The sequence below is a fragment of the Lytechinus variegatus genome, chromosome 2, assembly GCF_018143015.1.
Source record: "Lytechinus variegatus isolate NC3 chromosome 2, Lvar_3.0, whole genome shotgun sequence".
Lineage (NCBI taxonomy): Eukaryota > Metazoa > Echinodermata > Echinoidea > Temnopleuroida > Toxopneustidae > Lytechinus > Lytechinus variegatus.
Genome location: NC_054741.1, coordinates 58824583 through 58851798, shown reverse-complemented (window position 1 = coordinate 58851798; position 27216 = coordinate 58824583). Strand labels below are relative to the sequence as shown.

The following is a 27216-nucleotide window of genomic DNA, read 5'->3' as shown; positions in this document are numbered from 1 at the left end:
TCTGATAGGTGGCACAAATCACTTCTTTCTTTTGATGCGCCACAAGCATCTTCTCAAGATAGAGCCGGGCTATTACGAATATTCATATCATTATTACAATAAATCACAGATTAATGTAATGCTTATATTTACTGAATGACTTTGATCTATATGCAAAATGATAAATTCACACCAATTTTTTTTTCCTTCTTATAGTAAGTTTTGGAGGTTTATTTGTTAAAAGTAATCCTCTAAGTTCAAATATTCATTAGGCCCTGTTACAGTAGGGATTCTAACCTTGTAAATAAAGTAATTGCTGGAAGATGAAAGAATTGTATTTTCTTAAAACAATTCTAAAGAAGGAGTACAAAGTACTGTAAAAAAAAAAAGTTGTGTTAGTGAACTTACCAGTGAGAACCTTGGAGGTATCAGCCGCCTGTAAATCAAGCGCCAGAATACCAGGAATACTGGCACTGTGTAGACCCTAAATAATCAAAGAATAGGTAGACATTTAATGAACAGCTATCTCTCTTTAGAAAGTATACAAGTGAGTTATTGACAAAGGACCTTTGTTCAATTCCGTAATTTTCTACAGAAATAATCCATACCTACAATATTCATGTACATTTATATATATAAATTGTTCTATTTTTCTGCTACATAGTAACTCCTGTAGGAACTCGACAGGACAGCTTTCTTTTTCTTTGCTAGTGAACACCAAGCTGGTTTATATCCAGTTACATGAAAACCATTTTGAAGTTTTAGTCAATCTGGCATAGTGCCTGGCCTTATAGACGACAGAATTTGCTCTCTGGTCTTTTTATCAAAGAGGAGACAATGGCAGAGCGGGAATGCGAACTCGCAACTGTACAACTATGAGTCCAATGCTCCAATGATTAGACCACACAACCCGTGTAAATCTATCTATTAAGAACATTCCTAAATTGTGCAGAGTATGAAAAAATAAATCATTATTTTTAATTTAAAGGTAACAATTATTTCATTAGTAAGTCTTTAAAATTAAGGTTAAATGCCATCATATAAAGAATATATCTACTACTGCTACACTGAAATTAACTTATCTTTGTGAAATCATGTATTACCTGAAAACCGCTAATTCTGATGATCACTAATACAAAAAGGCATGTATGGGCATTTTCACGGAAACTAATTACACGACACAATTTTACACACTGTGTAAAGTCAGTTACCATCAAAATGCCCATATGGGAAAATCTTTAAATATATTTTGGATAAATGCTGTCATTATATAGAATTCCATGCTTATTTTGCTCATTTCTTAGCTATTAAACTCTTTTTTCCAAAGCCATTTGGCACACATTTTTTATTTATACATATAAACACTTAGGTTTCATTTTATTGGATTCTGTTCTAACTCATTTTGTGACCCCTACAACAACTGGTATACATCTTTAAGAAAACTTACAGGATGAGAAGCTCTCGGTCTGTAGTTCCTGATGTCCTCAGATGGAGCCAGCTCATCTGGAACCTTCTTGCCTCGCTTCTTACGCTCAGCGGTGAGAACGTTGGCTCGCTCTTGCAACTGGGTTGGAGGAAATTCAAATGTCCAGAAAATTACAAAGTTAATGAAAATAAGTTAAGACATCTAAATAAAACAGACACACCTTGAAGAAACTGAATTGACTTTCAGGAGAAGAAAATTATTTGCATTCAAATTTATTTTGCTGTAATCTAGTATTAATTGCCTGTTATATACTTGGTACTGGTTCCATAAAAGAAACTTTCTGAAATAACATATATAAATTGAAAGTTTAAAAAATTGAAAGTTCCAAAAAGAAAAATCACTTTATTTGAAGTTAGTCAAAGTGTCACGAATAAGGAAATCATAATTTTGCTTTGCCGCAAGCCCTATTGTTGAAGCAGATTCCAAATCGGCTTCAAGTCGCAGCTGATGATGACGTCATTATGGTAAATTGCAAATTCGTCTACTGCCATCCCGTCCACTCACCACATGGTCTACATTCATTTCGTCTTATGCCATTTCGTCCATCAACATTTCGTCTACCACCCATTTCGTCCAATCACCATTTCGTCTAATAGCCATTTAGTCTAATAGCCAGTTAGTCTATAGCCAATTCGTCTACAACCATTTCGTCTACCAACCATTTCGTCTAAATCCATTTGGTCTAATGCCAAATCGTCCATTAACCAGTTCGTCCACCGTTCATTTGGTCCAATAGCCATGTCGGCTAATTTCAGTTGGTCCAATATCCACATCGTCTATGTAGCTGCCTTTCTTAAACTACACGTGGAAATTCTTAATTGCTTAGTTCGAACACGCTAATTGAAGACTCAAACAACAGCTTTACAGTTACTTGTCCGTTTATTCCTTCTTTAACTTCTTCCGTAACTATGACGACACATGAATCAACAACTTGACATCAAATACGGCCTTGTAATGAAGTTTCTAGGTCGACATAACCAACGACCAGCGAAGAAACCTTTACCCAGCAACAACCAGTAAATCAACAATTGTATGAACAATTGAGCGATGATTGTGCGATTGAGCGACGACTGAGCGATTGAGCAACAATTGAGTGTTTCGCAACTGTTTGCAATCCTGGAGAATTTCACAATTTACAGGAATAAATATAATTTCTTGACTATCTTCTTCTGAATCTTTGCAACTTCTGAATCTTACTTTCTTTGTTCTATTCTTTGGGTGATGCTGCACCCCTATGACTCATCTTCTCCTGGACTTCTTGGAATCAAGGAGCACAATGAGCACTGCGCTGTGTACAATCTTGCATTGACATTATTTACTTTCTCTTTCAACTGACTCTGTACATGCATGTAAACAGTACATAATATTGGCAGATAACACCAAATTATATTCATGCCGCTACATACCCGGCCCCAAATGAGGCAACCACCAGTTACTCATTTCATTAAACCAAAAACATGTAATGCGGCATCATTAACCAATATACCATACTTAACGCTATAAACATAACATAGTAATAAACAACAATGAAATTAAAATACATTAAATCAATCTTACAACAATCATAAGTGTAACAATAATAAAGAGGGTGTGGTCCCTACTAGGTCTTATGTCGGTCGTATGTCAAAGTAGCCTAATCGTTGCTCTCTAAAAGACATAATTTAGAAATTGGTCGTTTATAGTATTTAGATCCTACCCTAACTTCAACTTGTCTAACTAGTCCGTGTCTGTCTGGGTAGGTCATAGTCACTCTACCTAGTGGCCAGTGCCCACGAGGAGCAGCGTCATCAGCTATGAGTACAAGGTCGTCAGTCTGGAAGTTTCTTTGTGGTTTAAGCCACCTTTGGCGTTCTTGGAGCAAGGGAAGATATTCCTTTGCCCAACGCCTCCAGAACTGTCCGGCCAGATATTGAGTTTGTCTCCATCTTCTTCGAGTATAACAGTCACTCTTATCAAATACTCCTGGTGAAAGTGACTGATTTCTTCTCATGAGAAGAAGATGGTTCGGAGTTAGCGGTTCTTCATCTTTGGGATCCGCACTTAAGGGTGTCAATGGTCTAGCATTTAGGATTGCTTCTACTTCAGACATGAGTGTGCTTAGAGTTTCGTCGGTTACAGTCTGCAGCTTGAGAAGATTTCCCAATATCTTCCTTACTGACCGGATTACTCTTTCCCAAACACCACCCATGTGGCTCGCACCCGGAGGATTAAACTCCCATTCAATCCCTCGCTGAGTTAGAAAGCGACCCACCTTTGTTGAGTTGAGCTCTGCTAGGCTCTGCTTTAGTTCTTTATGTCCTGCTCTGAAGTTTGTCCCATTATCGCTAAAGATTTTCTCAGGTAGCCCCCTGCGATTTACAAATCTTCTAAGAGCGTTAATGAATGAATCTGTATCCAAGGAGTTTGCTATCTCCAGATGTACAGCCCTACTTGTCAAACAAGTGAATATACAGCCATACCTCTTGGGCTGGCTCCGGCCTTGCTTAACATCGAATGGTCCGAAGTAGTCGACTCCAGTGAAGGTAAATGGTGGCCTGCCTGGTGTCACTCTTTCTTTCGGCAAGTCAGCCATCATTTGCCTTCCTCTTGGTGCATTCCTCTTCTTACATTGAATGCATTTCCCTATGATCCGTCGAACAGTGGAACCCCCCTTCAAGATCCAATATTTCGACCTTAGTGCCGTCCATGTCATGCCTGCGCCAGAGTGACCAACTTCATGATGGTGGTGCTCAATGAGCAGTCTGGTCACATGATGGTTGCTTGGCAATATCATGGGGTGTTTGGCATCAAAGTCAATAGGTGATCTGTCCAATCTCCCTCCTACCCTTAAGACATCATCAACTAGAGTAGGGTTCAATTTCTTCATGGAGGACTGTTCAACCCTTGACTTCTTGTTTTTCTCAAACTCAGCTGGAAAAGCATCCTTCTGAATGTACTTCACTATTTCCAGCTCAGCTTCCGATAATTCGGAAGGTGTCAAATCTGTAGTCTTCTGCGGTGTACCTTTTCTTGTGCGGGCTATCAAGTGCGCCTTGAAGCGAAGGATCCAAGCTACTCCTCTCTTTAATCTATTCCATGAGGAATAGCGACTGATCAGATTACCAATGCTATCTTCAGGCTTGATTGATATGGCATTAGTCCTCTTCATCTCAGGATCATCCTTGAGGTCCTGAGCCGGCAATACTCTCTGGCCAGTCGGGATTTGGAATGCTTCCGGCCAGTCCTCTTCTTGCTTCAGAAGGAAGTCTGGTCCTTGGATCCATCTTGATAGTTGTCTGGCATGCAATCCTCTTGAGCCATCGTCTGCTGGATTGCTCTTGGTATCAACGTGGCGCCACTGTGAAGTGTCACTCTTTTCTTGAATGACAGCTACTCTGTTTGCCACAAATGTACGGAATCTCCTGCTGTTATTCCGTATGTACAGCAGCACTGAGGTAGAGTCACTCCAGTACGTGACGCTCCTCACTGGTAGCCTGAATTCTTCCATAATGGTTCGACCCAGCTTGACCGCTAGCACTGCTGCAGACAGCTCCAATCTGGGAACCGTCATCTTCTTTAGAGGACAAAGTCTTGTCTTCCCCATCACAAGTGCACTGTGAGCGCGACCAGAATCTTCTATCCGTAGATAGGCACATGCTGCATATGCTCTTTCTGACGCGTCACAGAACACATGGAGGTCATAGACAGGGTCCTTGAAGTCAGATGGCTTGAAACATCTGGGGATGTGTACTGAGGTTAACTCTGGTAACTCAGCCAGCCAGGCTTGCCAGCGTTGCAAGTCCTGGTCCTTGATCTTCTCGTCCCAGCCAAGACCTTGGGCGCAAAGATCCTGCAAAAGAAGCTTCGCATTTACTGTGAAAGGTGCCACAAATCCAAGTGGGTCATACAAGGAGCTTGTGGCGGACAGTATACCCCTTCTTGTTGCTGGTACGTCCTTGGGAGAAACCTTGAAGCTAAACATGTCAGAGTCCATGTTCCATAAGACTCCAAGTGTTCTCTCGATTGGAAGATGGTCCAAATCTAGATCAACTACTGATGCAGCCCTTTCTGTAGGAGGGACTGTTGCCAACACTTCTTTGTCATTGCTGACCCACTTTGTCAGTCTGAATCCTCCTTTTCTTAGTAGACTGCATAACTGAGGAATGAGCCTTATCGCTTCCTCTGGAGAGCGAACAGACTTCAGGCAGTCATCAACATAGAAGTTGTCCTTGACTATCCGACAAACTTCTGGCTCAAAGTCCTGCCTGTTGTCTTCCTCAGTCCTTTGGAGTGCAAAGCCTGCACAGCTCGGAGACGAAGTCGCTCCAAACAGATGGACTTGCATCTTGTATGTCTTAGGTGTCGTGTCTGTGTTGCCGTTCTCCCACCATAGGAATCTGAGTGCATCAGTGTGGCTGGGTGTGACCCTCACTTGGTGGAACATACCCTCCACATCTGCTACCAGAGCTATCTCCTCCTGCCTGAAGCGAAGAAGCACACCAACAAGCTTATTGGTGTAGTCTGGTCCACTCAATAATTGGCTGTTAAGGGAGATTCCTTGGTATTTTGCAGCACAGTCGAATACTACACGCACCTTTTCCGGCTTGAAGGGATGAGTCACTGGGTGATGAGGTAGATACCAGATAGAGCCCTCCTCTTTAGGGTCCTCGTCAACCTCCCTTGCAAATCCCTTCGACAAATAATTTGTCATAGTTTCTGTGTACTTCTGGTGAAGGCTGTCATCCTTCTCCAGTCTTCTCTTTAGAGATTGTAAACGTGACTCTGCCATCTTCTGGTTGTTTGGTAGAGACGGAGGGAGTTGACGCCAAGGTAAACCCATCTCATAATGGCCATCTATAAGACGGATTGTGTCTTCCATCATGGCACGAGCCTTCCTGTCTTCTGCCGAGTCACCTAACCTTTCACTCTCATCACCAGGAGCATAGTCCAGTTGCCAGAATCTCTGGACTTGCTCTTGTAAATGGTCATCAATTGAGGAGATGTTGTTCACCTCAAATGCTCCCTTCCTTCTGCGTCCTGTGGGGCCCATGACTGTCCATCCCAGTGGGGAACGGATAGCATATGGTTCTTTCTTCTTTCCCCTCCTTTCTTCCTGGACCCAGAAGGCCTCTGGGGTGTCGCTTCCTATGAGCAACGTGATATCTTTCTTAGCAGCTGTTGGAAGCTCTATTCCCTTCAGATGGGACCATCTATCTATGTCATGTTGCCTTGGTATACTTCTGTGGGTTGTTGGTAGTGATTCCACTGTCCACACCCTGGGCATATCAATTACATCCCTGTCCTTAATTCCTTGAATGGAGAAACTAACCTCCTGTCCTCCCCTTTGGGTATTAGTGTTGTTCACCGTGGTCAGTCGGAAGTTTGTCTCCTTACCTTGTATGCCGAGGTCATCTGCAAGACGCTGTTCGCAGAGGGAAACATCGCTGCCATGGTCAAGCAAGGCCCATGTTGTCACCTCTCTGTCATTGCCTCTAACCTTGACGGGTAGAACTCGGAGACAAACCTCTTTCTGACCACCAACAGCATTAGTGTCAGCCTGATTATCTAAGTCAGATCCTTGCCCGGCCCCAGTTTGCTTACCTGTTTCTTGCCCTTTATCTTTGCCCTTGGTGGACCACTCCATGTGAAGAAGGGTGTGGTGTCTTTTCTTACACCCATCCTTGCTGCACTTAGGGGTAGCTGTACAGCCCTTTGCCATGTGCGACCCTTTGAGACAATTGAAACATAGACCCTTAGACTTGACAAAGGCAAACCTTTCATCTACTGACTGACCTTTGAATTTGCGGCACTTATCGAGCTCATGCTTCTCTGAGCAGCATGGGCATGAGCTCGATTCCTTCGGTTTCTCAGACTTACTTGTTGTAGTATTAAAGGTCGAAACCTTTGGCCTAGGCTTCCCCGTGGATGCCTTCTTGTCTTGTACGGCTGGACGCCCTACGCTCTTACCGAACACATTACTCGCCACCTTAGCAGACTCTTCGATGAAGTCTGTCAGATGGGAGAAATTGGGCATCACTGATTGCTCCATCAGTGAATGTGCACGGTTTGCCCACTTTGACTGAATGTGGACCGGGAGAAGATGTTGGATCTTCAGTAGGGTATCCGTTGTACTCATATCAGCCGAGTACCCCATCTGAGAAGTTGTCATCTGACACCTCCTCATGTCTCTGGCTAGATCCCACAGACCCTGGCTGTCCGTCGCCCTAAGTGGTGACCTATTGATGACCTTCTCCAGGTGAGCTCTAGCCACTATGTAGTTCCGTCCGAACTGGTCCTGTAGTATTATCCTAGCTCGAGAATAACCTGTGTCGGGATCTAATAACACACAATTTTCTATGGCCTCTCTGGCCTTGCCTGAGGTAAACTGAATTAAGTAAGACAATTTTAGCCTACTGTCATGAATTCTATCAGCAATGTTAACTTCAAAGCTATTCACAAAATTCCAATAATCTATCGGATTGCCTGAGAAAGTTGGCATGTCTGGCTTTGGCAGACTTAGAGCCATTGCCATCATATTATGATTGTACATGTTATTAATCGGGGTCTGAAACGGATTGGGTATGAAGGGTTTCAGTTCTTGTGCTTGGTTATTAACTTGGTGATTACCATTGTATCCCCTGCTTAACCCTACCCCTTCATTACCCGGCTTATGAATTGTTGTAGTAGCTTCACCTACTACACCAGTACTTACATGTTCACTACCTTTTACACATACATTATCATTTTGAACATTTTGTACATTACCCTGATGATTTGATTCTCCCTGGGTGGAGAACCACCTTTCTGTAATTTGTGCATTGTCCAAGTCCTTGTTAGGTAAGGGCGGAAATCCTGCTTCTGCCCTTTCTTCGTTTACTTGTTCTTGCCACATGGTGGCTTCAACCTTGGCATTTTCCTTGTCATGGTCGATCTTGAGAAGTTCTATTCTTTCATTTAGTTCAAATTGTTCTCGTTTTAGTCTTTGTTCCTGTAAGAACTGCTCCCTTTTCTTATTCACCAGCTCCTCCTTCACCCTCGCTGCTCTTAGTTTCACGCTTGATGTTTCGCTTACACAAGAAACTCTGGACATGGCGCTCCCCCGGGACGTGGTAGACTTTACATCATCCTCGTCATCTCCAGCTCCAGGTCCAACTCCAGCAAGGGCTTCTGAATTTGGTTTATTTGAGGGATCCATAATGCAGTTGCGAACTGTCGTGTAGCTGCCTTTCTTAAACTACACGTGGAAATTCTTAATTGCTTAGTTCGAACACGCTAATTGAAGACTCAAACAACAGCTTTACAGTTACTTGTCCGTTTATTCCTTCTTTAACTTCTTCCGTAACTATGACGACACATGAATCAACAACTTGACATCAAATACGGCCTTGTAATGAAGTTTCTAGGTCGACATAACCAACGACCAGCGAAGAAACCTTTACCCAGCAACAACCAGTAAATCAACAATTGTATGAACAATTGAGCGATGATTGTGCAATTGAGCGACGACTGAGCGATTGAGCAACAATTGAGTGTTTCGCAACTGTTTGCAATCCTGGAGAATTTCACAATTTACAGGAATAAATATAATTTCTTGACTATCTTCTTCTGAATCTTTGCAACTTCTGAATCTTACTTTCTTTGTTCTATTCTTTGGGTGATGCTGCACCCATATTAGGGGTGGGCAAATGACAAAATTTTTTTAAAACGAGTGGATTCTATTGCCATTTTTGCCGCTGAACACGAATCCACCAATCATTTTTACTTTAAATGAGGTTTGATATTGGTTCCAGCCATTTAAAAAAAAAATGGCGGGAAAATTGCCCTTTTTGCCATATTTATACATATAATGGCATAAAAGGTGTGTGTAATATGACTCTCTCTATGTTTTGAGGGTGCTGAGTTCAATAATCTGCATATGTAAGATATACGATGTATAGGCATGTTGAGAAATTGCTATTTTCCCGCCATTTTTTCAAAAAATAGCGGGAAAATTACTTTTTTGTCATATTTCCTTTACATTCAACAGCATAACAGAGATGTGTAATATTTCTCTAAGATTTTAGGTTGCCTTGTTCAAATATCTCCAATATGAGACATTGGATGTGTAGGCATGCTGGGAAATGGGTAGTTTCCCGCCATTTTTTCAAAAAAGGCGGGAAAATTGCTAGTTTAATCACATGTTTTTACATCAAACAGCGAGAAACAGGTGTGTAATATTTCTCTATGTTTTTGAGGGTGCTTTGTTCAAATCTCTCCACATACATGTACATGTATAAGACATTGGATGTGTAGGCATGCTGGGAAATGGCTAGTTTCCCGCCATTTTTCAAAAAAAGGCGGGAAAATTGCTTGTTCAACCACATTTTTTTTCATCAAACAAAGGTGAGTAATATTTCTCTATGTTTTTGAGGGTGCTTTGTTCAAATATCTCCACATATAAGACATTGGATGTTTAGGCATGACGTGTAATGGCTAGTTTCATATTATTAGCCCCAGGAAAGTGACTTTTTTGCCATTTTTGTAAATAAAGCAGCATAAAATGGATGTGTTATACAGTGTATGTCTCTCTATGTTTTGATGGTACTGGGGTGGTGAGAAACGGTAAGATCAACATTTTAAGCAAAATATTTTAAAATATAAATTTTCAGTCTAAGATAAATGCAAATATAAGTATCATATAGTAAGTTAATTCATTGTTATGAAAATATCAAAGATTAAATAATCTGCAGACCAGCTGCTTTCAATAATTGATTAATGTTGAAACTACATACAGTGTTAATATGAATAAACTTATATTGTTTTAATCGTGCTTTTATTCATTTTTTAATATCATGTATATATGTTTTTCTTTTTTCCTTCAGGACAAATGAATTTCAAGATCAGTAGTATCCCCTTCTGATGAAAATTAGAACAGTTCTCAATATAAATTCCATACGTTCTGAGTAACTTCACGCCATCATGGCTGAACAACGACAATCACGCAGTAGTACAAAAAAGGAACTTTTTGGAGAAAGTTACAAAGAAATCACAGAATTCAAATCAACAGGCAAATTACCATCTGGAACCATTGTCATTGGTAGAATGCTAGCACTTTGTAAAAGGCCAGCCAAGGGACAGAAGGTAGTGTCTCGTGATGCAAGCAGCAAGATAGTTGCTAATGAACTTAGACAAGATTGGATCACTAAGAATGTCTATCCTATGCATGAAAGCTCTGTAGCAAAGAAAATTAAAGCAGACTATGAGCGCTTCAAGACTTTGAGAAAAATGGAGCAGTCTAAGGAAAAGAAGAAAACTGAGGAATGGTTGAAAAGTGCCAATGAATTCAATGACGGGCTGATAAAACATGCTTACAACATTCGAACAAATGATCAGGCATACCAAAAGCAACTTGAAGAGGAATTTGGAGTAAAAATGACCGAAGAGGATGATGCTTTCTATGAAGATAATTGTTTTGGAGGTTACAAAGCTGTGTGCACTTCTACAGTTCCCCAAAAATGGATGAGACAACAGAAAAGGAAACATAAACAAGAACAATCCACAGAGAAGAAGAAAACAGCAACAGAGAAACAACGAGAAGAGCAAAAAAGACTGGATGAATCAGAAATGAACGAATTACTCAGTACTTCATTTGATACTGAGAATGACCTAAATTTTACAACACCACAGGCACACACATCAAAAAAATCTTTATTCGCAGATCGAAAACTTCGTTCAATGAAAGAAAATCAAAACCTTGAAGAAACTGCCGAAAGACTGGGTTCTCCATTTCCACACATCAAAGTACGTACTGGAAGGAAAAGTGTGAATGAAAATCTAATGAGATGTATTGTACAGTGTCTTGCAGAGACAAGAATGTCACCTGATGAAGTTTCCAAAGTGATTGTGAGAGTAGCAAATATGGTATTTGGTCAGAATTGGAAACATCTGACTGATGAAGATGAAGATGATAGTAAAGAAATTGAAAGTGATGAAGAAAGTGGGCAAACAGAATCTACACCCATGACACCAGGGGTCAGCCGTTTATCTTCTGACTTAACTTACGTTTTTCCAAGTCGCAGATCAATTATGCGATACTTAAAAGATGCATCTTACCTAAGCCTTGAATATGTTGCCCAACAAATCCTTAACAAAGAAGACAGTGTTGTCACTGTAGGTCTTGATGACACAACGAAGGCAGCTGGTCATCGTCGTTACGATGTGAAAGCAGACCACATCACCATAGCTGGACCTTCGGGTAAAAGGACATCACTGACTACAGGTTATGTGGAAAATGTGAGTCATAGTGGTCAAGATGGGGCTAAAGCTTATGAGTTCAAGCTCAAGTGCTTAGCCATTCTTGCCAACTCCACAGTTGATGAATTGAAATCAGAAATAGACTTCTGGATGACAGATCGAGCTGCTGACTGTGAGGTGCTTCTTCAGACCCTAGGAGTAGACCCTACTAAAATCCTAAAATGCTGTGCTCATATAATCTTGGGTATAGATCATGCAATAGATAAAGTGTTCAGGAACATAGAACAGAAGATTGGCGTTCACCAGTTATTGGAGGTTTCAGCAGGGGAGAAGATCTTTCTATCCCCAGGATCTTCAATCCATACACTAGGGTTAATTGCAATCTCCAAGTTATTGTCTCCTAGCCATGCTCAGCAATCAGTGTCCCTCTACAATGACTTTAAGTCTTGGATGGAAGATAACAATATTCAGTGCCAAGGATTCAAAGGATTTGTAGCCAATAGATTTGGTAGAATCGCAGAACTTGCTAAGGAGTACCTGACATGGCGTGAATCCATCCAAGCTTTCTTCAGTGCAGTTGTGGACACCAACAGCAACAAACTTGTTCTTGCAGTTGCTACATTCATTCAGAATGAGTGGTTCACATGCTGTTCAGAGATTTACACAATGATGGGTCATCTTATCATTTTCCCGATGATGGAACTGCTGGGCATCGACAAGATGGGTGAACAGAATGCTGGGGATAGAACATGGGCAGGAGTGAAGAGTTTCCTTGAGGAGAAACTAGATGAGTTAGAGAAAATTATTGTGGACAAGAGGGAAGAAACAGGATCTGGAAGAGATAGATTGGTAGCTGCTGTGATTGAGGAAGTTATTGATACAGTGAAGAGCCAGATGTCCAAGACCAATTACTTCTCGAAATCAGATGGTGATGACCATGACGGCATGATGTATGCTCCTTTGACCAACTTGGGGTGTGAGTCTGAATTTTCAAAGCTAGACCACAGAATCAAAGTTACTGGTGGAAGTTCTTCTGTCCAGACTCTGTCCAGAAAAAATCTACTGGCATCTGGTGGTCTTCTGGTACACCCTGAATTTGAAAGTAAGAGTATAGAAGAAAGGAAAGAAAGGTGGAAGTGGGCTCGCTGTTCTGAAGAGGTGAACGCAGTACAGAAGCTTGAAGCAGACTTTCTTGCAACTGTTGAATCTGCAAAGAAACTTGCACTGCATAAGAAGGAGGAGTTAAAGAAGAAGAAAGCAAGCAAAACTCTAACAATCTTAGAAAGATGCAAAGACCATAATGGCCCACTGACTCCAAACAACCTAGAGATGCTGGCAAGTCTCACAGAAAAACAGCTTCTTGATGAAGTTGGTTATCTTCGTCTCACAGTAACTCCAGACATTCGTCAAATGAGGCGTGTGAAAGGAGTAGATGGCAAGTACAAGATGGAAAAATTTTCTGTGGAGGAACTGAAAGCTTCGATAAGAAATGCACTAAGACCAGAAGATAATGTTACTGAAAACATTGATGCTCTGCTACTGAATGCAATATAAAAGTTCATGGACATGATGGATGTACATGCCAACCAAGTACACTCTGTGCTCAGACTCTACAATTTCATATGAACAATTTTCATTTGGCAAAACAATGTTTCCCAAACTTTGACCAAGATTACCTGAAGGGAATCGTAATACTAAAAAATTATGCTTGAATTTATGGTAATGTGTTGAGATGCTCATGTGAATCACTTAACCCAGTACTGCATATTGGACACAGATGCAAGAACATTTTAATATCTATAATTCTGTCTAAAGTTTAGCAATAATATCTGACAAAAAATCACTTTTTTGATGGGGGGGGGGGTGAAATTTAGACAATTTAAAACAGAAATATAGATCTTAAAGGAAAATACTTATGTGCGATTCATGAAATATGACTGATATAACCACCTGCTTTAAATTTTATTGAAACATGTAATTGGGAACCATAGTTAGACTACATTATACACAAAAAAATATTTTAAAGCCACATTCATGCACCCCCCCCCTCCCGGCTTGAAAAATAGAATTTTTCACCAAAAAAGCAATAACTTATATATGTATGAATCATGTTTTTAATTAATGATCCTAAACATATATTAATTCATACAAAATAGGCACAGTAGCATGAATATTGAAGTTTTATGTACGCAAATAGTGATTCATGGATATTTATCACTCCAAAATAAAAATACAAAATGATTATTTTCCATAAAAAAGACATTATGCATGTTGAAAGAGATCTTAGTTGTGGATAGTTGGATTCAATGGCAATGAAAACATATATTTAGGCTTATTGCAAATTACAGATGAATAAATAATAAAGATTTTATGTTCATTAATTGTGATTTGACTGCATTTTTTTGCTAAAAATGACCCAAAAATGCTGTTTTTCACCAAAAAACATCATTTTAGACAACCCAACATATCCGATTCGTGTATTTTTGTGTGCAGTGACCAAGAAAACATATAATTAGACATATTGCAAGCCATATTTGTATACATAACTGAAGATTTACATGTATAAACCTAATTTGGGAGGAATTTGGCGGCCATTTTGAAAAATCGCTTGGAACCAATATCAGACGTATTCTAAACCAAAAATACTCATTAGATTTGTGTTCAGCAGCAAAAATGGCAACAGAAACCACTCGTTTGAAATTGATTTTCACAAAAAAGGTATTATTCGCCCACCCCTATTAGCGAATAGGACTCATCTTCTCCTGGACTTCTTGGAATCAAGGAGCACAATGAGCACTGCGCTGTGTACAATCTTGCATTGACATTTTTTTTACTTTCTCTTTCAACTGACTCTGTACATGCATGTAAACAGTACATAATATTGGCAGATAACACCAAATTATATTCATGCCGCTACAGTCTACTTATCAACTCGTCCAATTGCCATTTCGTCTAATAGTCATTTCGTCCATCAACCATTAGGTCCAATAATCAGTTCGTCTACCAACCAAATCGTCTACTAACCATTTCGTCCAATTCCCAAATCGTCCAATAGCCATTTAGTCTAATAGCCATTCGGTCCAATAGCCATTTCGTCTAATACAAATAATTTGCGTTATCCGAGGAGGGGAGCGAAATGACTTTAATACCTTGAAATTACAGATGATATTAGTTTAAAAAAAACCTAAATACTATGATGATAACTACTATCGCAAGGGTCGATTCAGTGGGAACAACAATTCAGGCACCCCCACCCCCCCTAAAACGCACACACACACGCACACATATAAAAGGGGGAACTAAGATGGGGAAAATGGAAAAGGGTCCTTTTATTTCAATTTGTCGTTCAATTTTTATTAAAAAAAAAGAAAGGAGAATATTGTATTCCGATATCAAAATACGATAAACAGATGAAAGACAATATAGCCTTTTAAAGAAATATTATTGATTAATATACCCCCACCCCCCCCCCAAAAAAAAAGAGCTCTTCCCGATCTGTCCTATCTTCTTTCCCTGTACTATACTATTTTTTGCTTGCGCGAGCTGATCTTTTTTTTTTTTATAAACATTTTATTTCATGTAGGCCCACTATTATTTTACACATAAAATCGTAAGTCTTGACACTGTTTGAAATCCTGAACATTTCTCTAGATTAATAACTAATGCGAGGATTGCAAGCGCGCAGCGCGAGCTGAGAATTTTCCATATACTGACATGAAACAGGGGCGTTTTAAACCGTATCGTGTATGTATAACCTCGATAAGACACACATTGCTTCCCCCTTTGGGTGGAAAACACTTCCATAATGCAAAGTAATCAATGACGAACAACACTAGTCAACAGTGATAAAATAAATCAAGAAGTTGAAGAAAATTGGTAATTAATTAGGCCCACAATCGCGAATAGAGTCGACTCGGGTCGTAGAGGGCGCTAGTGCAGCATAGTAGACCAGTATGCGTATTAGACGAAATGAATATTAGACGAAATGGTGATTAGCCAAAATGGCAATTGGACATATTGGTTATTAGACCAAATGGCAATTAGACCAAATGATTGTTAGCCGAAATGAGTTTAGACCAAGTGATAGTAGACCAAATGCAGTTAGACCAAATGGAACATGGACGAAATGAAAGTAGACCAAGTGGTTATTAGACCATTTGCCTTTAGACCATTTGGCTATTAGACCAAATGGGAATAGACGTAATGATAGTGGACAAAGTGGCTATTGGACCAATTGGCAAAAAAATACCATTAGACCAAATGGCTATTAGACCAAATGATAATAGACGAAATGGCTATTAGACGAAATGGCTATTAGACGAAATGGTGATTGGACGAAATGGTAATTGGACCATGTGGATAGTGGACCAACTGATGGTAGACGAAATGATATTAGACCATGTGGGTAGTGGACAAAATGGCAGTGGACGAAATGGCAATAAACCGTCATTATGATTTGGAATTGAATTTGCTATTTTTCCTACATTGAGGCTCGAACTACATTGAATTTTATTTCAGAAGTCCTACAACTATTCCGACCTCGGATCGCTAAGATTTTACTGATTGGAATGTTCATGTCAAATGTTATTATGATTTCTTTGAAAATCAGATTGCAACAATCGCATAGTGTGAGCTGGGCTTTGGGCAAAATGCCACACCCACCTTAAATAGCATCAGCTAAACTCCTGAACTTTTCATATTCTATCCCACTTTCCGTATCTGGTGGGTGTTTCATAAAGCTGTTTGTAAAGTTATACACAACTTTACGCACGACTGGTACATGTTCTTAGGTGCCAGGTCAGCTACTTCATATAGCCACAAAAGAGTCACCAGTCTTAAGTAAAGTCATTTGTAACTTACAAACAGCTTTACGAAATGCCAACCTGGAATGAAACATTTTTGGTCAGGAAGCATAATTACAGTTTCCCCACGATCATTATTTTCATATCTAATTTTCAAAAATTAATCCTAGATGATGATTCATATCTTTACACATTGTGTGTAAAAATCTTCCATGAACAAAATGAATGAGTTACATCACAGTCAGCTATCTCACCTTCTGTATGATGTCTTCAGTCATGCCGACTGGGCCAGCTTCAGCAGCTTCCATGGGTTCAGGTACAGGTTGAACAGCCACAGCAGCAGGCATGGCAGCACCTGGTACGATTCCTGGGGCTGCCTGGGGCTTCAGAGTAGCCAAAGCTGTAATCACAAGGAGTAAGAGAGGATCAGTATGCATGTAGATATCAAGTTTATATCATTGAAAAACAAATATTTAGCAGAGATCATGATGTCAGACTATGTGAATATGTCTATATTTTAGCAAGCAATATAATTATGGTCAGCTTTCATCCAAAATAATAGACCAATCAGGTGCATATTTTGGTAAATTGCCAATTTGTCTACTCCCAACTCATCCACCAACCACATGGTCTACTTTCATTTAGTCTAATGCCATTCCGTCCATCAACATTTCGTCTAACAACCATTAGGTCCAATAACCATTTGGTCCAATCATCACTTCATCTAATTACCATTTCGTCAATGACCATTTTGTCTCACAACCAGTTGGTCTAATATCCTCTTCATTTTCATTCATTTTGCACAATTAACACTTAATCCAATTAGACCAAATGGTATATGGACTAAATGGCTATTGGATCAACTGGTTATTAGACAAAATGGTTAGTGGACGAATTTGCAATTGCCCATATGGATAATGGACGAAATGATAGTAGACGAGTTGGCAATTGGACGGATTGGCAATAAACTAACTGAAAATAAACCCATATTTTAGGCCAAGCCAAGTCAGAAGTTTTATTTGTTTATTCCAATGGTGTCCTATTACGAAAGATGGATCATAGCTGTCATAAATTCCTTCCCCAATACAAATAAATAAATGTTCTGCTTTCCTGGGATACCCGATTTCGCTGTGTACAATATTCTACATGGAGAACAAAGCGCTTACCTTCACGAGCAGCTGTAACCTCTTTGGTGAGCCTGGCAATGACACGGCAGGCTGCATCGTGCTGATAGAGGGCGTGAGACAACTCCTGACGAGCCGTCTGAAGCTGCTGGCGGAGTGTAAAGCTGTGCAACATGCAAGCATCCCATTCATCCTGGAGGAGTTTGAGGATCGCAGGGATACTGGTTGCTGTAGGAGGTCTAGGTTTCACCAATGGATTCACTAGTTGGGGGAAAGAAACATATTTTAGTACGAAAATGATAAACAATGTGACTTAAAACGTCAATCCACTTTGCATAGTGGCAAAATATACATGATGTATGTATGTATTCCATCATTATGCTCTGGCGACATCTGCTGTACATTGGCATCTGCACATAATAATAGTACTCAATACTTATAACACGCTTTTCCCAAATGGCCCAAAGCGCTCACAATTTCAATTAACATATTTATCCAAACAAAAATCAGAATGATATATTATTATAATGAAGGCAATTGCCTAGAAAAATCTTAAAGGACTTGATTGCTGGGGATTGTCTTATTGTGAGAGGGAGCTTGTTCCATTCCATTGAGGACGCAACGGTGAATGTTCTATCTCCAGTCTGTTTCCTTTTTGTTGGATATGTTAATTTAAGTGGGTCTTCAGAGGATCTAGTTCTTCTACCTGGGACATAAATTTCTAAACAATGAGACAAGTATTTTGGGGCTTGGTTATAGAGTGATTTTTATACAAGGAGTAGTAACTTAAAAATAATACGTTGTCTAATCGGGAGCCAGTGTAAATTATATAACAGGGGTTCAGGAGGTGTCTCACGGCAGACTTCGAAAATAATACGGGCAGCCCAATTCTGGATTCTCAATTAGTCTTTTCTCCAAGACTCGACCTGGCGCTGGTGATACAACAGGAACCTCACATCAATATAGTCTTAAACAACTCACTCCTACATTTACACACAAGTTATATTCCTCACATCAAGTTAACAAAAACAGCCTACCACAATTTCAACACTAAGCAAAAGTCTCATCAAACGACTCATTCCTACTGAAACCTTACTGTAACCTTTACATCATTTTACATAAAAAGCCCTACTACAACTTCAACTCTAAGCTGAAGTGAAAATTAAAACAGGAGAAAATGTAGAGTCACATGGTTTACTGATCTGTAAGAACCCTCTTGAGAAATCTCAAAGACTTTACAGTAACTAACCTTTGACCTCGATCAGCTGATCTTCAGAAAGAGGTTCTCCATTGACAGGATCAGTGCCATTCTCGGAGATGAACTTCTCAATCAGTCTTTTCTCAAAGACTCGACCTGACGCTGGTGATACAACAGGAACCTCAGGCACCTCATTAGAGACTTACAGAGATAAAACAAAAAAAGAAGGAAATTTGGAAACAGTGTGAAATTAATGGGGCGTTTTTAGGAAATTAGGATACACTCTAAAAAGAAAAAGAAAATTCTATTAAAATGTAGAAGGATGTTTGCTTGGAACGAAGGTGAAATGAAGACTTCAAAAAGGCTTTCTGTTGGATATAAATGAAAGGCAATTCCTAGACCGATAAATATGTCTATTTCTGGAAGAGATACTCCACTGAGACATCGTCTGCCTCAGCTTACCACCTTGGTATGCTGATTGTATTTAATATAGATTTATCTTTATCATTTCTTGCTTCCCCTCCCCTCCCGTCAAAAAGCAAAATTTATGAGTAATCGAGGAGGGTGCAAAATTGCACCCTTTTCTACATAGAGGCTGTAGTTAAGGCGTCGGTAGAGCTCCACCCCTACGAGCCCAAAGGCCACTATCCGTCTGTGTACGAGGACAAACAAAAAAATCAGAAAATGTTGAAAAACTCTGACGAAACAGATTTATCTGTCCAGCCAATGCCTTACCTTCACATAACGAAGTAGCATCGTCAAAATTTACAATAACTTAGGTTACTACAGTTTTGTACAGAAGAATCTACATTGTAAACTTAGCTCAAATCCAACTCGCATTCAACCTGATTTATCTCCCAAATGCAAAAAAATCCTCTCAAATCTGTTGATAATTTGAAGATTTTGAAAGCTCTTCCCATGTTTGGCCTTATTCTTAATACATTTCAGGGTTTGCTTTTTGATAAATGTCAGTTTTTTATTGTTGAAACTTGAATAGTTTAAGTTACCCTGTGTGGTTGTGAAATATCAGCATGGAACAGTCTAGACCAAAAGCTTCGGTCTCTGTTATGTTGGTTGTTCAGCTGAACTCTGTTGGCTTCACTCACCAAATACAGAGACCAAAGTTCTAGCACGATCTGTACAGGGGACTCTATGGCCATATATTTATGTACTAGTTCGGATAAAATAGGGTCCAAGTGAAGTTGTGCGACAGACGAGGTAAGTCACTGTTTTTGTTCCTTTTAACTTACATGTAAATTTTCCCCCTTTTTTGGCAATTAATGCCAAGAGGGAATATTAATTTGCATTTCGGTCGCATTAATTTTCAAAAGTTTGATTCATTAAAGACAAAAATTGAAGAGCCCTTACGCGGGGATTTTACATTGTAAGTCCCCTAATGGTGGCTGCACGATAGCGAGCCGTCTGTGTACGAGGAGAAATTTACAAAATAATTTTTTTTTTTAAACTCCTTGAAACAGACAGCTGCCAGCTGTCTAGGAACAGTCCTGTCAAGGGCTATGTGAATCCATAGAATTTGTTTTATCCTTTCAGATGTTGCATGATTCAGATGTTAAGCACTCATTCAATGAACAAGATTATGCAGGGCTCCACACTAACCCATTTTTTCTACTGGTCCAACCTGTTCATGTCGGACCAGTAGATACCCAGTTTTTCAAATTTTTACTGGTCCGAACCTAAAATCTACTGGTCCCAAAAAGTAAAGAAAACATTAAAAAAAAGGCGCAAGTTTATTTTTCTAGCCTTTCGTGACCCCCCCCCGTAAAACGAAGGAATGAAGGACAAAAAGAAAGCAAGACAGAAACGAAGAGAGTAAGAAAGAAAGAAGGAAAGTCAGAAAGAAAGAAAGGATGGAAGGAAAGAAGGAAAGAAGGAAGGAAAGTAAGAAAGAAAGAAAGGATGGAAGGAAGGAAGGTAAGAAAGAAAGGATGGAAGGAAGGAGGGAGGAAGGGAGGAAAGAAGGGAGGAAAGAAGGAAGGAAAGAAGGAAGGAAAGTAAGAAAGGATGGAAGGAAAGAAGGAAGGAAAGGAGGAAGGAAGGAAGGAAAGAAGGAAGGAAGGAAAGAAAGAAGGAAGGAAAGAAGGAAGGAAAGAAGGAAGGAAAGTCAGAAAGGATGGAAGGAAGAAGGAAAAGAAGGAAGGAAGGATGGAAGGAAGGAAAGAAAGAAGGAAGGAAAGAAGTAAGGAGAGAAGGAAGGAAGGAAAGTAAGAAAGAAAGGATGGAAGGAAGGAGGGAGGGAGGAAGGGAGGAAAGAAGGGAGGAAAGAAGGAAGGAAAGAAAGGATGGAAGGAAGGAAGGAAAGAAGGAAGGAAAGAAGGGAGGAAAGGAGGAAGGAAAGAAGGAAGGAAAGTAAGAAAGGATGGAAGGAAAGAAGGAAGGAAAGGAGGAAGGAAGGAAAGAAAGAAGGAAGGAAAGAAGGAAGGAAAGTCAGAAAGGATGGAAGGAAGGAAGAAAAGAAGGAAGGAAGGATGGAAGGAAGGAAAGAAGGAAAGAAGTAAGGAAAGAAGGAAGGAAAGTAAGAAAGAAAGGATGGAAGGAGGAAGGGAGGAAAGAAGGGAGGAAAGAAGGAAGGAAAGTAAGAAAGAAAGGATGGAAGGAAGGAAAGAAGGAAGGAAAGAAGGGAGGAAAGGAGGAAGGAAGGAAGGAAAGAAGGAAGGAAAGAAGGAAGGAAAGAAGGAAGGAAAGAAGGAAGGAAAGAAGGAAGGAAAGAAGGAAGGAAAGTAAGAAAGAAAGGATGGAAGGAAGGAAGAAGGAAGGGAGGAAAGAAGGAAGGAAGGAAAGTAAGAAAGAAAGGATGGAAGGAAAGAAGGAATGAAAGAAGGAAGGAAAGAAGGGAGGAAAGGAGGAAGGAAGGAAGGAAAGAAGGAAGGAAAGAAGGAAGGAAAGAAGGAAGGAAAGAAGGAAGGAAAGAAGGAAGGAAAGAAGGAAGGAAAGAAATAGAGAAAAAAAATTAAAAGAAAGATTGAAAAGAAAGAAGGAAAGAAAACAGGAAGAAAACAGAGGAAGAAAGCTAAAACTATTATCATAAATAATTTATGTTTCTTTTTTGGCTCAATAAAAATAGCTACGAAAGAAAGTCAGACAACACACACATCAATGCATATGTGGGGCTAATATGTATTCAGACGATACCACCCGAGACCCGATCTGTTTGAACCAAACAGAAGTGAAAATTTACCCTTTTACTGCTTACAGATGACAGAGTTACTCCAATTTTTAGGAAATATGGACATTATAAGAACCTTTCATGAGTATGAACCGTGAATTTTGACAGTTCTGTGAGAGATTTCTGCCAGAGTTTAGCCAGGCTTCGTTCGTGCGGCCAGTGGAGAATTCACCATGTGGATTGTGTGGCTGACTACATGTACACTGTATGCATGCTGTATAGTACTCTAGTAACACGTGCGATTCATTCTGTGTGTGAATTGCAGAATTTAACGGGGGGAAATGGTTTGCTGTGAATTTGACCATTTCTGGAAAAGTTATTGGCCCAACAACGGTTTTTATTACTGGTCATGTTGGACCCTTAAATCTTGCTATTTTTGGAAAAATTACTGGCCCGACAATGATATTTTTTACTGGTCATGTCGGACCAGTAAATCTTCCAATTTCTGAAAATCTACTGGCCCAACAGCGATTTTTACCGGTCTGGGACCGTCGGACCGCCGCTAGTGTCGAGCCCTGGATTATGATATAACCTTGTTCTCAGTTACATCCCCATGTGTGGCAAAATAATGGTGGCAATGTTTGGCTTAATTTCTCTTTTTATATGGGACAAATGCTTGGTTTTCTTACACTGTAAGTTTTCATTATTTCTATTTATCATATAACTTGGCACTTATGTAAATTTAATTCTTTAAATTATTTTTTCTTAATCAAAAATAGAGATTGAAAAATGAAAATTTTCTTGCCATATTACTTTCCACCAATAGAGGGCGTACACAAAAATATGCCCAAAATTCAAGTTTTTGAGCGCTCTGGTGAATAAAAAAATTATTCCCAAGTTACTCATGGAAAATACATTGCAATTGTATGGAAATTAGTAATTTTGTTCACAAAAGTGCCATTTTAATGATTCCCCACAGGCAGGATGGTTGCAGTGAACAAGTGATGTTAAGCCTTATAGGTCAAGTCTACCTCAGAAAAATGTCAATAGAGAAAAATCAGACAAGCATAATGCTGAATATTTTAATGAAAATCTTATATGACATTTTAAAATTTCGCTCATGTCATACAAACTAGTTATATGCACAATTTAGTCACATACAAATGAATCGATGATGTCCCTCACTCAATATTCCTTTTTTAAATTTATATATATTTCAATTTTTACAGATTTAACAATAAGGACCAACTTGACTGAACCATAAAATGTTAAAAAAAGGTACAAACAATTTCACATGTTCAGGGGGAAATAAAACCTTGTTTCAAAGGAGAATAAGAAAATTAGAATATTTCATTATATTTCATATAATTAAACAAAAAGAAATAGTGAGTGATGTCATCACTCATCGTTTCCCTCATTTGCATATCGATTGGGATGTGCATAGTGCATATTATAAATACTTGTATTTGTGAAATTAAGCAAAACTTTCTTATTTTTTTACATCTGATTTTGACACCATTCCCAAATTTGGCACTCCCCCAACTATTGGACATCTTGGCCAAACAAATTGCAAATGCGTGTAGTAAATGCACGTGCCCTCGTGTTCAGAATGGACACACATTAAGCTGAACGAAGACGTCGCCGAATGAGGTCCGGCGTTTGGTATGTAAATAATTATATTTTTTTAGATTTAGATATCAAAATTTTTGATATATGTGGGCACTTTACTCTCCCGTACAACCAGAAAAGCACTGGACATATTGATCTTGAAGGTGAAATGTGATTGAGAGACAGTGCTATGATATTTTCGAACAATTACTGGTGGGGAAATTATCTCGAAATCGGCCGGTGCGAAACTGCATTGGCGCCTAAACATCAACACGACCATACGCTAAAAAGCATTGATGGGACCGAGATAAAAACTACGACCAAGAATCCAAAACATCGCATTCCCCACAATTTCCCATTCAAAGCAAACCGTATAACATCATTATTATCATACAAATCTAATAAATCAATCCAAAAGAATCCTCTAAAAAAACTACGGAATCGGCATGATGACGGTGAAATAATTAAATAAAATATTTGCTTACTTGAACAAACTAACGCCATGTTGCAAAGCGTGAGCGTCTAGCCACTATCTAAATGTCACTGCGAGATGGCGGTCTACTCTATACAGTGCGTATCAAAAAAAAGTTTACACTTAGAAAAATTCCTGTAAAATTATAAATTTGTAATATCCTGATGATTTTTCCACATTTTAACACTGGTACAGATCCCTTTAAGAAAATGACGATATAACTGTCGAAAAATATTTCCGCTTGAGTGAGCACCACTTACTTTTGAAAAGTTAGTGAAAAGAGATTTGCGCAGAACTTTGAAATGATTAACCGAATAAAAGTAGACCTTAATCATAAAGTACACGTGGAATTTAGTTAGTAAAATTGATTTGAAGATATCTTTTACCTTTTTAACTTGTTTCCTTTACCAAAACACTTCGAAGAGTGCATTGCGCCCCACCCCACTCCCCCACACACGGAGTCCATCGTGACGATATTTGCTTTACACTGAGCTGTGATTTACATGAAATGGCTTAGGCTTGATTTTCATTTTGTTAATCATTGTCAGACTTGGAAAAGGTATGGAGAAACAAGTATTAGATAAAAAATGAAATGTAAACCCACTTGAAATGATAAAAACTTATTGAAAAAAAAAACGCTGGAGATGTCTGATATAAACTTTTATTCGCATTCAGTTATGTTCTCAGATCCAGCTGGCACAAAAGGGTAGAGGTTGTGCTTACTAAGTGTTGTAATTGCAATTCTGGTGGCAAAATTGTTACAAAATGCTTAAATGTATCTGTTTTATTTCAACTGACTAAAAGTGCAAGGGAAATGTATGAGAAATGTTTCGCATGATAAATTTGATTTCACCCTTTCCCCTTGACACAGTGTGAAAACTAGCATTTCTGCGCAAACAGATTTCTGCGAGCTTTACAAAAATGGACAGTGCTCACTCAAGTGCAACATTCTGTCAAAACTTTTACTCACATTGGATAGATGAGACCCAAACATAAGATTATATGTGAAAAAATTACCCACATGTTGTATAATTTTTAATTTCCAGGGATTTTTCAAAGTGTAAACTTTTTTTTGATACGCACTGTATAATCATAAAAATAAATATTGAAAAAACTAGAAGAGAAAACCACAATCAAAAGAAAATTTCATTGCTATTTATCCGAGTGAAGGAGTGAATAAATAACGATTCCTGTCCTTGTTTCATTTTTCCCCTATGCTTCCCCCCTCTGCCCCTCCCCTCGGTCCGCTGCCCCTCTAGAAAGGAAAAACTTCGAACAAACTAGAAAAAAGAAACGTTTTTTAGAAAATTAATTAACTTTTATAATAAAAAAGTAAAATTAAAACAAGACACTGGGGCACATGATCACAGGACTGGTGAAAAGGGGCACACTGCATAATAGGAATTTCACTTTGAAAAGAAAAAGAAGTAGCTAAAGGGTCCAAGGGCAAATTAGCCCCCCCCCCATTAGCGGCGGCAATTAAAAAAGAGAGAAAAGGAAAGGAAGAGGACCGGAGCCTGCTAAGGAGAAGAGGAGACAGAAAAGAAGAGAGTTTATAGGAGGAAGAAAGTAAAAACAATAAAATCGTTCATTTCATTATAGAGAGGGAAAATAGCATTAACAACAACATTAGTAGATGAAGAAAACATAAAGAAATAAATAGAAGCATTCATGAAGGATAGAGAAAAAATATGCTTCACTACACACGTTGGATAAAGTTAAAGGGGAATGAAACCTTTGGAACAAATAGGCTTGTGTAGAAACAGAAAAATCAAAGAATAAGAATAAAGAAAGTTTGAGAAAAATCGGACAAATAATGAGAAAGTTATGAGCATTTGAATATTGCAATCACTAATGCTATGGAGATCCTCCCATTGGCAATGCGACAAGGATGTGTGATGTCACTGATGAACAACTTTCCCTTTGGTGGACTATAAAATATCCTCAAAATTTCTCTTTTTGCTTTTTCTTACAATGATACAAACTCTTTATCCATTATGTATTCTTAAAAAAATATGTATTACATGCCCTCATGTAGAAAGAACACATGATCTATGGATAGATGTGATAAGAGGCAATTCAAGTGAAATATATACTAAAGTAATGGGGAGAGTTGTTCATCAGTGACATCACACATCTTTGTCGCATTGCCAATTTGCTATCTCCATAGCAATAGTGATCGCAATATTCAAATGCTCATAACTTTCTCATTATTTGTCCGATTTTTCTCAAACTTTTGTTGATCTGTTTCTTTGATTTTTCTGTTTTCACACAAGCTATCTTGTTCCAATGGTTTCATTCTCCTTTAAATTTCGGTTTCTTACTTGCCCGTTACACGCATACGGTGAACCAGTTTGATTTTTAGTGAGAACAACAGCTTTTCGTACGACATCGATCGGCACATTTTACAATTACGAAAGTATCACGTTTTTCACTTTGGGGATATTCCTAAGCTATATTTGTGTTTTTATTTATATATACTTGTAAATAAAGACTTTTAAAATTGCCAAAAATGACAGATGACATTTGGCTCTATCGAGTTTTTCTGTTTTCTGCATGTGTTTAGATTTATTTTTTCCTCATTTATTCATTTTGGCCCGGGGGGGGGGCTGAAGTAGATAGATAATAATGAGAGGAGGACGAGCGCCAGTTGTCTAGAGCAATTCAGAAGAAAGCAATCAATTTCAGCAAAGAAAATAAGTATTCATTTGTACATAGGCCTAATAATGATATAGGAAAATAACCCGGGGAGGGGGGGGCAGTCAAATATATTGCTGTACACAATTTCCAAAAACCAAGGACCAAGGAATTTCCAAAAAACCCCTAAACGAATTTTTCTCTGTGTTCAAAATTACCTCCTAAACAAGTTTTTTTCGCGGGCTTTATTTACACATTTTGGCCCCTAAACAAGTTGTCGCCAAAATATATATGACCTCGGCTGAAAAGCTTGGGGAAAAAATACCCTAAACACGTTTGGCTAGTCTTAGAAAAAAAAGTTTTTGGGAAAAACATACCCCAAAATACGTTTGACCCCGCGAATGACCATTGACTAGCGTTTCAAAACCACCCTTTTTCTTGAAAATCAATGTTTTACGAGTCCACGCTCGGACCGCGTCCAAAACTGAAAACACCCCTTTAAACGCGTTTTTGGGGTCACGGGTGAGTACAGCAATATATTTGACTGCCCCCCGGGAGGAGGGGGGGGGGGAAT

General features: G+C 39.0%; 1 protein-coding gene across 1 annotated transcript in view; it reads right to left on the bottom strand.

Moving 5' to 3' along the window:
- The window catches only part of LOC121408492 (pre-mRNA-processing factor 19-like), a 32919-nt gene extending 8823 nt beyond the window's left edge, over positions 1-24096 (bottom strand). The window contains exons 1-6 of the mRNA XM_041599974.1: positions 24019-24096; positions 18853-19002; positions 17646-17864; positions 16734-16879; positions 1427-1543; positions 388-463 (exon numbers count right to left, since the gene is read on the bottom strand). Coding sequence (XP_041455908.1) covers positions 388-463; positions 1427-1543; positions 16734-16879; positions 17646-17864; positions 18853-19002; positions 24019-24037 — 727 coding nt within the window. The 5' untranslated portion in view covers positions 24038-24096. The remainder of the gene's footprint in view (positions 1-387; positions 464-1426; positions 1544-16733; positions 16880-17645; positions 17865-18852; positions 19003-24018) is intronic.
- Positions 24097-27216: the final 3120 nt, after the last annotated feature.